The 13,238-nt window shown below is 36.2% G+C and overlaps 1 protein-coding gene across 1 annotated transcript in view; it reads left to right on the forward strand.

The window, feature by feature from the left end:
• The window catches only part of LOC114047449 (putative ferric-chelate reductase 1), a 54,605-nt gene that overhangs the window by 25,068 nt on the left and 16,299 nt on the right, over nucleotides 1-13,238 (forward strand). Inside the window, exons 5-7 of the mRNA XM_027868264.1 lie at nucleotides 3,776-3,857; nucleotides 8,781-8,975; nucleotides 12,399-12,500. Coding sequence (XP_027724065.1) covers nucleotides 3,776-3,857; nucleotides 8,781-8,975; nucleotides 12,399-12,500 — 379 coding nt within the window. The remainder of the gene's footprint in view (nucleotides 1-3,775; nucleotides 3,858-8,780; nucleotides 8,976-12,398; nucleotides 12,501-13,238) is intronic.

The raw sequence follows: 13,238 nt of genomic DNA on the forward strand, positions 1-13,238 counted from the left end.
CAGATCTTTTTCTGCACCTTTGGTGTGTTTCCCTATGAATCAATCTCTCAATGGAATAATCTCTAGCATGGATCTCTTCTATGTATACTTGGTCTACTCTAGCTGCTTTTCATTCTCTTTACTGCCATTTCTACTTTCTCATAAGCATCTTGCATTCAAGCATAGTGGTTCCACTCTGCTTGATGGTGAAAAGTTTGTTATAAAAACCCTTTGCAATTCTTTTCCATCTTCCTTTTCATTTATCCTCTGTAAATGTCCTCAGAAGGCTTTGTTTAGTATCTTTCACCAAGCTTTATTTAAACTGATTTTTGTCCTCCTTTACTTCTTTCTGTTTGATGAAGTGATGTTGCCCAAAATCTTCCACCATTCTCCATAAGACTTTATAAATGAGTTTATTATCTAAACTCATCTTGTTCTTGGCTGTCATATCTCTACACTTAGCCAGTAAGTCAAGTGTTTCCTAATGAAGGCTTTTTTGGAGGAAATCATTTGGAGCAATTGATATCTCTGTCCTCCTGTCTGTATCTCCTTTTTTAAATAATCAATAACTTGTTTAATTCAGGTTAAAGGCATTTTATTTGCAAGGCACATCTTTTTGTAATTTTTATTTTTCTAGATTTGTACTGATTTTGATCTTTTTCCCTAAATAAGTCAAGAAATGACTATATACATATGATTCAGGAATGAGTCACTTTCTGTTGATCAAAATATCAATTTCTTTTTTTGTTTGGTTATATTTGATGTTTGCCCCATCTGGCTCCTTCAAATTCTTGTTTTGAAGAAAATACTCGTGACATAGAGACCTATAAGTCTTTGGCCTCTCTCCTTTCTTATTTCTGAAACATATTCTCACTATCCTCAACTATTCCCAATTTTGTAGGAAACCATGAATCTATCCCAAGCAAGCAATTATTTGTTAATTAATTGTGCTTATTGTAATATAATTGAAATAGAAAGGTAACTTTCTAGTCTTGGACTACAATAGGATTAAAGAGAAGGGTATAGATGAGAAATTATAGAGTTAACAAGACTTGACAACCATTTGGATATGAGGAATGAGAAAAAAGTAAAAGTAAAGGGTCACTCCAAGGTTTTGAGCCTGGACAGAGGCTGGTAATGCCATTAACAGAAATACAGAAAGAGTATATATCAATTTAATTTGTAGGGTCTTACCAAGTCCTTTGTAGAATCTCTCTACCTTGATGACTCTACAACACTGATGAAGAGACATGATTTCTACCTCTTGGCAAAAAAGTGGTGAACTAACAGTGAAGAATGAGACACATGTTTTCAGATGTAGCCAATGCGTGAATCTGTTTTGAGTGACCATACTTACGTCATATGTGGAAGGGGTTTTTTTTTTTTGGTAGAGGCAAAAGAAAGAAAAGTGTTAATTAAACATTAAAAAATATAAAAAGACAAGAAATTTCAGAAAAGGACATAAGTAGGGCAGTGTTCATACCACTGTGTAAAATTTTATATTATAAAAGTAATTTATAATATTATAATATATAATGTATGTATGATATGAGATTATATGTAATAGTAATTATTTTATTCAAAAAAATCTCTATTTGTTAATTCTCTGAAATAGAGATTGGTGAATAGGTAACAATTATTTTTATGGTGATCTTTTTGCAAATACTTATCACCACCACTAAAATACAAGATGATCTAATAATTGATATAATGTTTCTTGTTGGAAACAAGGTGAAAGGAAAAATAACATGACACAAAAGAAAACTACATTCTGATTAGCTGACAGATTTTTTGAGTTTATTTCTTATAGTTAGGCAGCTAGGGAATCCACTCTTTTCAAAGCAATGGACCCCAAAGTGTTAGTGAATATAAAAATTTGTTTATACAAGTACAGAAGTAAGGAAGATATGTTAGAGGCCAGAAGCAAGCAAGCTTTCTTTAGTGAGGTCAGGATCAGGCAGAGGGGAGGACTCATCTGGCACTTATACCAGGGTCTACAATACTGGCATGTGACACTGAGTAAGAGAATTGTGCAATTAAACTTCCCAGATGGGATAAGGGGTACCTCAGTGACTGCAGGTATGAGAAAGAGTAAAGAGAAACAGCTATATCTGAAAGACAGAGAGCCAGACTCTTGAAACACAACACTTATGAAAACTCAAGTAAAAGACAGAGTGGCTTTGTATATCTAAGTAAATCAATTGTACCAACTTCGCAAACTTGCACAAAATAATAGAGTTCTTCAGCCACTTCTTATTTTTAATACAGGAAAACATATTTGTGCATTACTGGATAGGGAGTGGACTTGTGATTTCACTGGCAATAGGGAATTACCAGCTGAGAACTCCCTCCATGAATTCAGGAAAACACCATCTCTGCAATATACTCCCTGAGTTGCCTGAGCCACTGAGAAGTTAAGTGACTTGCTCAAGATCACAAAACCAATGTGTGTCAGAGATAGGACTCAAACTCAAGTCCTCCTGGTTAACTATTCACAACCCATCATACCACCTCTATTGTCAGCATGTAAAGGCTAAAGCATTACAATAAATGGGAGAGCAAGCAAGGTAGATTTTTAGGATAGGTAAAGAATTCTGTTTCCCACTTTAAACACCCTTCTGAAATTGAACCTAAAATAAATACAAAATGCATGACTAGTCATCTATAAAAGGAACATACCCTAAGAGAGGGAGTGTGTATAAAAATGGAGTATTGAGATGACAAGAGTGTCTCTTGAAGTGTAACTAAGGTAACAGTTAGCCATGGTCTACTCAGCAGTATTATAACATGTCAGCAAGTCAACACACGTTTTATTAAGTGTTTACTATGTGCCAGACAATGTTGCCTATCAGAAAGGTGGTTGTTTGCATGGATTCTGAAATCAAGACAGCTAAAGAGTTTGAATTGGTCAGTGTGTTTTTAGCACTCAGTGGGTCTGTTGTCAATTTGGCTTTCTTTATTGTGACATGGAGACAAGATGAGACAAAAGCCTGGAGGCTGGAGACAATAGAAATGGAAAGAAGGAAACAGATTTGAGTGACTTCAGAGAGACAATCAACCATAGGAAAAACACCTTTAAAGTAATGTTAACAACATGTTACTAGCAAAGTATTGTAATAGGATATTCTATTCCTTTTCCTATTTGGCTTTGATTTCTAGATACCAGTGTATCTCATGACATGTTAAGCCAAATCTTCTCCTTGATATCCTTTTGCTAAGCATCTTGCCTGACGGAGACCAAAGTATTTATAAGCATACTCATTGTCCATTGGCTTCATTTGACCTGTATATAAACTTGAAGTCTTCATTCTACATCTTTCCATAGAGCACTTTAAGAATTTTCTATTTATCCAGTCCAAATAACATTTTGATGTCATTGGAGAAAGACTTCATAAACTGAGGAAGTTGTTTAATGTGTTTTCCAATGGATCCATGACATATGTTTTTTGTTTCAACCAATTTGGAGGTCACATGTAGTTCTACATAGGAGAGATGGCAATGAATTTAAGGCCAGGCAGAACCATAATGGATTTAACCATCTCCCTGAAAAAAAGTCATGTTTTTTATTAGTTGTTCTTAATATGATTGTGTGCTGATATATTTCAAGAAGAGAACAACATTCCATGTGACAGTAAATAGTTTTCTCACTGTTATATGTGTGTGTGTGTATGTGTGTGTGTGTGTGTTTGGTTGGCATGGGAAGAAAAGTTTGCTTTTGACATGTTTAACTGTGGCACAAAACAATTTACACAAATTTCTTACCTCACGTGAAATCTGGCTCTTATTTCCTTGGCAGAGCAACTGTGTTTCAAGATTTGGATGAATCTGGAGTTAGTATTAAAAGCCAAACTCTCCAAACCTTGACAGGATCAATGAAGGTAAATGCATATCTTAAAGCTTCAGATACAATCTAGAACTCTGAGGAAAAAGAAGGAAGAGATTAAGTTGAATCAAGGTTTTCTCCCTTTCTTAGCACACATTTATCCAGAGCACCTACACCTCTTCAGATTTAGACAGTTAACCTGGTGGCCCACCTGTAGGTAGGAGACACCTAGGCATAGTGGGACCTAGCAGACTGGGAGCCAATACCCCAAGGTTTTCTGCCCAATTCTATTTCTGTTGAGGGTACCACCATACTTCCAATAATCCATATTCAGAACCTCGATACCATATTAGACTATCCCTCTCCCACCTCACGACCAATCAGTTGTCAAATCTTATCTATTCTATTTCCATAATGTAGCTCATATTCCCTTCTCTCTATTCTCATGGCCCCAACCCTAGTTCTGGACCATATTGCATCTCACCCAGATAATTGGGATAACCTCCTAATTAGTTTCCACCTCATAGTGGCTCAGTGGTTTCCCCTTGCCTCCAAAATAAAGTACAAAATTTTGTACTTCTTAAAAGCCCTTCAGAACCTGCCTCTAACCTTTCTTTTCCAGCTTCTTGTTACCTTCCATGCACTGTCCATCAAACTGGCCTGGCTGCTATTCCGCTTAGACATTTCTTCTCCCATCACTGTGCCTCTGTTCAAGTTGTCCCTCTAACCAAGAATGTACTACTTCTTGCATCGGCTACAGAGAATCCCTATCTTCCTTCAAAGCTCAAACCAAACCCTATGTCGTGCAAGGAGCCTTTCCTGATATCCCCAGTTGCTAATTCCTTCCCTCCAAAAATAGGTTTTTATGTATTTTGTGTTTAAGTTTCTCTATACATATTTTCCTCCAATAGAATGTAAGTCCTTTGAGAACCGTAACTATTGCTTGTTTTTTCATGATATCCCTAGCATTGCCCAAGTAGATACTTAATAGTAGATACTTAATAAATGCTTATTGAATTGAACTGATTTGAACTGAATTCTGCGACTAACTTTATAACCTTGGAGGCAAATCAGTCAGTCAATAAACATTTTTAAAGTGCCTGCTATGTGCCTGGCAGTGTGCTAAGTGCTGGAGATAGAAAGGCAAAAGATATTCCCTGCTCTCAAAAAGTTCACAATCTAATGGTGATAACATGCAAATAACTATGTTCAAACAAGCTACATACAGGATAAATTGGAAATAATCAAGTCACTTAACTTTTTTAAAATGCAATTTCCTCATCTGTAAAAGAAGGGATTTGACTAGATTATCTTTTAGATCTAACAATCTATTCTAATACCATTTCCTAACAGCCTTCTCACCTTGGGAAATCCCTCCGCCCCTGCAGCCCCTTTCTCTGGTCAATTACTCACAGAAATCTCAATTTAAAGGAAGTTGCCAGCCTAGCCAGTTCACCCTCTCATTTTTCCTCAGGGCTCTATTCCTGACTCTCCAGACTTCTTTCTCTTTCCACCCCTCTCAGATGCCTTTTATGTGTTCTACTGCCCCCCCCCATTAGAACTGAGGTCACATTGAGGGTGACTCTTATTTTTGCTTGTATTTGTATTGCCAGCACTTAGCACGGTGCTTGGTGGCTTAATAAATGCTTGTTAAATGCACTGGGAAGAGGATTGACCCACACCCAAAATGCATAATTTCAGTCATTATTTTATTATTGGAAATTAATCTCTGGGAAATCAGTGTTAGGAAATATCATTCTAAAAACACTATGAATAAAATAGTCCACAAACACATATCAGACACAGCTAAGAAAAAGGAGAACAAACTAAATGTTGTTGACAGTAGAGATTAACAGCTATTGAAAATTCAATTCAACAAATGATCTACTAAGAGAAGACAGAATCCCTGCCTTCATGGAATTTAGTGTACTACTATATATGAGAGGCAAATAACTACAACACAAAATAATACCATTACTTATGTAGGAGAATCAAAGAAGATTGCCTTGTAATTTCCCTGATATGCCATGTCCTGTCACCCCTCTATTCCTTCTTCCAAAGGTCCGCTGTTATCTACTGAATGAAGCATAAATTCTTAATGTTTATACATCCAAAGCCTTCTAGAGTCTAGTTCCAACATGACTATCTACGCTTATCCCTTACTCTCCATCACATGTTTTCTGCTCCAATCAAACTGGACCTTTGTCCACCATTCTTGTCCTTTCCCTTTTCATCTCTGGGTCCCTCCTATCTCAATCTTTCTTTTTGCAAAGACTGCCTTCTATCAGGGCTCTGCAGATTGTTCAATGAAACCTTTCCTAAGCGCTCTCCCCACCAGTGTTTAAAGCTGATCTCTCTGATCTTCTAGCCCTTTGTCTGGACCTTTTCTTTTCCCTTCTTGTTCTCTCTTGTATCCCTGTTATCTTGTATACTTCTCTCTGTCCTACCTAGCCTTGTTAGTTAATTTCCCACGGCAAATGTTCTGAATCTTTTCTTCTTTCCACTTGCCCCTCCCAAATCTATTCATGGCTCTGAAAGCAAGTTCAGGAAGAAGGCCTTTTTTTAAAGATTATTTTTTGGGGGTTTTAGAACAATGATTTAGAAGGAAAGTCTTTTGAAGCAATTCTCTGCCTTCCGTGATCCTACTGTTTTCGTTGTCTCATTCTGTGAGTCTGCCCTGTCTTAGGTTAGAAGTCTGTATTGATGTAACTGTCCCAGCTAACTTAAATTAACTCTTCAAATTGAAAGAACCAGGGTGATACATTTGACACAATAGCATGAGGTTACTCATATCATATTTTGTGGGGGCCTGTATCTCCTGTGATTTCTGTATAGGAAGCAGCTCCAGAAGAAACTCTCTCTACCAGTGCAGTCCTTCGGCTGTTCAATAACTTAAAGTTTTAGAGAATTGCTTAAGGCATTGAAAAGTTAATTGACTTGGTCAGGCTAACAAAGCCTCCATGTCTCATGGTCAAGACTTGAACCCAGCTCAGTTGGAGCCTGGTCTTTAATACACTATGTTGTTTATTGTTGTTTGTTTGTTGTTGTTGTTTAGTCATTTCAGTTGTGTTTGACTCTTTGAGACCCCATTTGGAGTTTTTTTTGGTCGAAGATACTGGAATGGTTTGACATTTCCTTCTCCAGCTAATTTTATACATTAGGAAACTGAGACAAATAGGGTTAAGTGACTTGCTCAGGGTCACATGTAAATGTCAGTAAACAGATTTGAACTCAGGAAGATGTCTTCCTGAATTCAGGCAGGCCTGGCACTCCCTAACTGCCCCATGCTATGCTACCTCTACATATTACATGTATCCAAAATTCTCTGTTTGTCCTACTTATCAATTGTCTTCCCAGCCCTCTTTAAGAAAATTTATAGCTTACAGAACATGATAAAAGGATAATTAATTTAAATATGTATCTTTTTCATTTCAATTAATAAAATATTGATTTTAGATATTCATTAAATTACGTTCATGTAAAATATCTTCATACAACTTTTCATAAGTAAATCTTCCTAAGTAAAAACTCCATCAAATATGTATGGAGTATTTACTATATGTCAAATTCTAAACTAGTGTTATGGGAGAAAGAAAAGAAAAGCAAAAGGCTTTCTTGCTTTCTATATGGGACTGGGGAGGAGGAAGGGAGAGAATGTGAATCTAAAAATAAAATAAAACTGAATTTTAGAAAAATAAAAGAAATACAGGTCACCCAACCTATCTTCAAGAAGTTCATAGTCTAGAGCTTGAAAGATGAGACCTAAAATAGAATTTAGGCAAATATTATACAAATAAATAGGAATATCAAAACATCTGTTACTACTTGTCAGATCAGCAGATTGAACTCCCTCAAACAAAAGCATGAATAACTTAGTGGAAAACTCCTAGCAGTTGCCTAAGGTATATAAAGGCTAAATGACTTGCCCCAGGCAGTGTGTTTGTCCTTCATTCTCGAAGAGGACCATGACATCTGGAAGATGATGACATGACTTGCAATTGACTTTGATTTGAGAGAAGGAGGGCTGTGCAAGGTCACCAGCCTCATTTTCTCCTCCAGAGCCATCTGAGCCCAGTGGACTGATATCCATCTGGATGACTGGAGATGGCCCAGGATGCAATGGAAAACCCCCGCCCTTTTAAGCTAAGGTCTTTCCAGGTTCTCACTTTGAGTGAGGTAATGCCCACTCAGTGAATCAGCTTCTTTGGAAGTGAGTCAAGGGATGGCCCTTTTAATTAAAAAAAAAAATCAAATGGGGTGGGGGGGAAAGACCCTCAGGGTTTGTAGTTGAGATAAAAATATTAAACCCAGGCCTTCCTGACTCTAAATCCAGTCACTAAGCCAAACCACTAGCTTGCACCAGAAAAAATAGCAGCGCCTACAACCTCCTAGACAGTAAGAGCAAAGTAAAAAATAAATAGAAATGTATTTAAGCACACCTAAATTGCATTCACTTTATCAATAAGTTTAACTTTTCTTAGATCCAGATCTATACACACATACATTTAGGTATTATATTGACATTCAACCCCCACCTAACCATTAATTAATAGACTATGAATTATTCGAGAATAGGGACTATTTTTTGCCTTTCCTTGACATATAGTAGGCGCTTAATAAATTCTAGCCGACTTTGTTTGACTTGCCCAAAACTGGATTAGGTAAAATGTCATTATAGATATATTGGTTCTAAAAAAACAAATGGATAGTCAATTTAATATTGTTATAGTGGGAGTTTTTGACTACTCTGGGATTCAATCACATTGCATTAATGTTATTTTGAAACATCATTGTTCAGGGCAACTTTAAGCAAGGTATACCTGTATACTTCTAAATTCAAAAGTGAGATCCAAGTATGTTTATTTGGGGAGCATTTTTCAGTTTTATTTACTCTGTATTTTATAATTTTTTCAGATTTAATTTTATTTGGAAAACTAAATAGTTTTGTTGGAATTTTTTTTTTTCATTTTGCTTACAGACTTTACAATCAATGAATTCCAGTGACTGTGGTAAAAGCAAGTTTTGTTTCAGAAGTCCGGAAAACTGTGACCCTACAGATACAGATTGTCTGTTCATGTCTTCTGAATTGATGGATCATCAAAGTTTCAGATTTGAAATGAGCAGCCTTTCTGACGGTTATGTTTCTATTGGGTTTTCCAGTGATACATTAATGGTAAGTCACATGTCTTTCCTAGAAAGGAAGACACTTTTCAGACAAAAGGTAGGAATCTGACACCAAGCAGGATGGCAGATACTGTGCTTTGACAGTCCTTTGAAACATAGGTGGGATCAAGCAAGATAATAACCAACATTTATACAGCACTTTCAAACTTACAAAATCCTTTATGTGCATAATAATTTCATTTAAGCCTCATAACTACTATGTGAGGTAGATTGGTATCATCCCTAGTTTACAGATGAGGAAACTGAAGCCCAGGGAAGTTACGTGACTTGTTAGCATTTGTAGCCAAGTTTTCATGATTCCAGGTCTGAAACTGTATCCACTATGCATAGAAAGGACTTTATTTCTAAAGTTGTTTCAATTCTGTACTCCTGGGAAAGGGAGTTATTGATTGGTTTTGAGCAGAGGCTCTTAACCTGAGGCCTACAGATCACCACCCTCAAAGGGGTCCTTGGATAGATTTTTAAAATTCCATAAATTTGAATAGGAAAAATACAATTTTATTTCAATATATTTGTTTTCCTTTGTAATCCTATATATTTTATTTTCTTCCATTAAAAACAATTGTTCTGAGAAGAGGTCCATTTTTGATGTTGTTCAGTCATTTTTCAGTCATGTCTAAATCTTTGTGACCCCATTTGGGATTTTCTTAGCAAAGATGCTGGAATGGTTTGCCATTTCCTTCTCCATTTTACAGATGAAGAAACTGAAGCAAACAGGGTTAAGTGACTTACCCAAGGTCACACAGCTAGTAAGTGTTTGAAGCCAGATTTAAACTCAGGAAGATAAGTCTTCCTGACTCCAGGTCTAGAACTCTATCCACTGTGCCATGCAGCTGCCCCTGAAGAGGTCCATAGCCTTTGCCAAAGAGGGCCATGACACAAAATATGTTAAGAACTATTGGTTTAGAGGGTTTGTTCAATCTTGGTTATTTATAGTTTATTTTCTTTTTATACCTTAAGAATCAAATGTTCATGTTTTTTGCTGCCCTTTTTGGGAAATGTTGAATATACAGACATGTGTACACCCACACAGAGTTGATTACAAAAATACTTTTTACTCATCAAAGAAACAGGAGGGAAACAGAAGAAGGGAGGTGGGGAATAAGAGGGTGTAAAGATTAAAGCAGGGTTTAGTCTTAAGCAAAACAATCTCCAGGGATGGAATTCTTTTTTCGATGGCAAAGAATCGCAAACTGAAGGAGTGCCAATAAGTTGGGGAAAGGCTGAACAAGTTGTAGTGCATGGATGTGATAGAATACTATTGTGCTATAAGAAATTAGGAAGGGCTAGTTTCAGAGAAACCTGGAAAGACTTGTATGAACTGATGCAGAGAGAAGAGAGTAGAACCAAGAAAATAATTTATACAGTAACGACATTGTAAAGACAAACAATTTTGAAAGATTTGCGAACTCTTACTAGCAGAATTATAAACCATGATTCCAGAGTACTCGTGATGAAACGTGCTACCGAACACCTGATAGAGAGGTTCTTTTTTAATATAGCCAATGCAAAGATGTGTTTCTCTCAACTCTGCATGCTTATAATATGGTTTTTGCTTTTCTTTCTTTCTCAGTGGGGTAAGGAGGGGAGGGAAGGTTGGAGGGAGAGAAGGAAAGTTTTTTTCTGATTAAAAAATAATTTTATGGGGCAGCTAGGTAGAGCAGTGGATAGAGCACCAACCCTGAAGTCAGGAGGACCTGGGTTCAAATCCAGCCTCAGACCAAACACTTGACACTAGCTGTGTGACCCTGGCCAAGTCACTTAACCCCAATTGCCTAAAAAATAATAATAATAATAATTTTAAAAGTCTATGTAAAAAAATTATTTCTATTTTTAAAAGGAAAGAATGAGAGATCTTTATGTAAGAACTTGATGCTGGGGACTTCAACTTTTTTCCTAAGGATTAGATACTTTTCATTTTCCCTATGATTTGGAGGAGGGGGAGGGTAATGGCAAAGTTAGAGATACCTATGATCCTTTTCCCATTGAAAAGTCAAACTAAAGAAAGTAGCGTAGGGTAGTAGTAGTGTCTTGAAGATCAATAATTTGATCATGACCAATTAATATGAAAGCCCTGTTTTAGTAGATATAATTTCTAAGCATGTTGCATAATGGATCAAGAACTGGCCTTAAAGCCAGGAAGATCAATGTTCAAGTCCTGCCTTTGATACACAATGGCTGAATGACCCTGGGCAAGTCACTTAAACTCTCACTACTTTAAAGCAGCTCTCTAAGTGTATTAGTTTTGGAGACTGTACAAACCTGCATTGGTAGAAGGAGTTTCCTCACCTGGGAATTCCATACATCACAGTTCAGTCAGTCAACAAGCATTTCTCAAGTACTTACTGTGTGCCAAGCACTGTGCTAAGCACTGGAGAATTCAAAGAAAGTCAAAGAACTCATATTCTTATAGCAGTCCAGTCTCTGTTCCTATCCCTAACTATCATTCTATCAGTAGCTTCATAAAAATAGAGCAGATAAATAAACTAAAGTAGGGTTCTAAGAGGAGAATCTGGGTCATGGAATGGTCTGTATTTTCTTGATATAAAATTACCAGATTTTTGTTTGTTTGTTTTATGGGATTCCTTTTTATTTTTTTTCATATTAGTCATTTTGTGCAAGAAAACAAAAGAAGGAAGGAAGGAGAGAAGGGAGGAAGGAAGGAAAGGAGGGAGGAAGGAAGGGAGGAAGGAAGGAAAGAAGGAAGGAAAAATAAATTAGTGTGCTTCAGTTAGTATTCAGATGAAATCACTCTGGAAGTGGATAGTATTTTTCATCATGGGTCCTTTGGGGATTGTCTTTGGATCACTGTATTGCTAAGAATAGCTAAGTCATTCATAGCTGATCATCATACAATATTTCTGTTACTTTGTACAATGTTCTCCTGGTTCTGCTCACTTCACTTTGTATCAGTTCATATAGGACTTTCCATCTTTTTTTCTGAAATCATCTTGCTTGTTATTTCTTGTAGCACAATAATATTCCATTACAATAATATACTACAATTTGTTCAGCCATTCCCCAATTGATGGGCATCCCCTCAAATTTCCAATTCTCAGCCACCACCAAAAGAGCTGTTATAAATATTTCTGTACAAATAGGTTCTTCTCCCCCCACACACCCTTTTTTTAAATCTCTTTGGGATACAGACCTAGTAGTGGTGTTGCTAGATCAAAGGGTATACACAATTTGATAGCCCTTTTAGCGTAGTTCCAAATTGCTGTCCAAAATGGTTGGATCAGTTCACCACTCATGGGATTCCTTTTTAGAAACAAATTTGATAGGTAGTTCTATGGATACATTAAGCCATATCTAGTGTCTTTCATTCAACTGGCCATTAGTTTTTAGTATTTAGGTTTTATGTTCTGTGCTAATCACAAAATTTCTTTGAGTGTTGATGTCTCTTTTCTAGGGGAATGATGATGTTTATATCTGCGTGCTGAATGAGACTGGACAAGTAATAGTACAATATGCCTCAACAACTGGCCGAAGAGCTCCAATTATTAAACCCCTGGTAAAGTTGTTACTCTATACTCCTTAACTCTTCTTATACTTCTTGTTAGATTAAGGATTACAGATAGATCATTGAGCTTTGCAGTGCCTGTGTTAAAAATATTGGTGAAAGTCATTACTGTGTTCCCTTGAATAAAAAAATAAAATGAAACAGTAATTCTTTGTATAAAGAAGAAAATTTAAAATGATAGATACATCTTCTTTTAGTCATCAATGTCTACCAAATCTGTCTCAATCAAATTACCTTTGATTTGAATGATAAGAATGATTGCATGATATTTATTTGGAGATCAAACAGAGATCACTATATAAAGAACTTTGCAAAACTTAAAGCAACATATAAATGTTAAATATTAATAATAATGTTTATATAGTACTTAAAATGTTATCTCATTTTATTCTTATGACAATTTGGTGTTATTACTAATGCATAGCTATGAAGATTTTCATGATGGTCATCATAGATTTACAGCTAAAAGAATCTACAAAGATCATTTAGTCCAACCCCTCTCATTTTCCAAATGAGCCAAGTAAGTCTTTGAGAAGTTCAGTGATTTGCTCAAGGTCAGAGGTGGAATTTGAACCCTAGTTCTCTGACCACAAAAATAGTGCTGACGAATTTGTAGTTATCCAGGTTTGCTGTAATTAGAAGACCCGTATATATTTATGAAATACAGCAGAACAAAGATATTCTGTCCAACAAAGAAATAATTAAGATAGCCCGCTTATATATATATGT

The sequence above is a fragment of the Vombatus ursinus genome, unplaced genomic scaffold (genome assembly GCF_900497805.2).
Source record: "Vombatus ursinus unplaced genomic scaffold, bare-nosed wombat genome assembly UNPS02014787.1, whole genome shotgun sequence".
NCBI lineage: Eukaryota > Metazoa > Chordata > Mammalia > Diprotodontia > Vombatidae > Vombatus > Vombatus ursinus.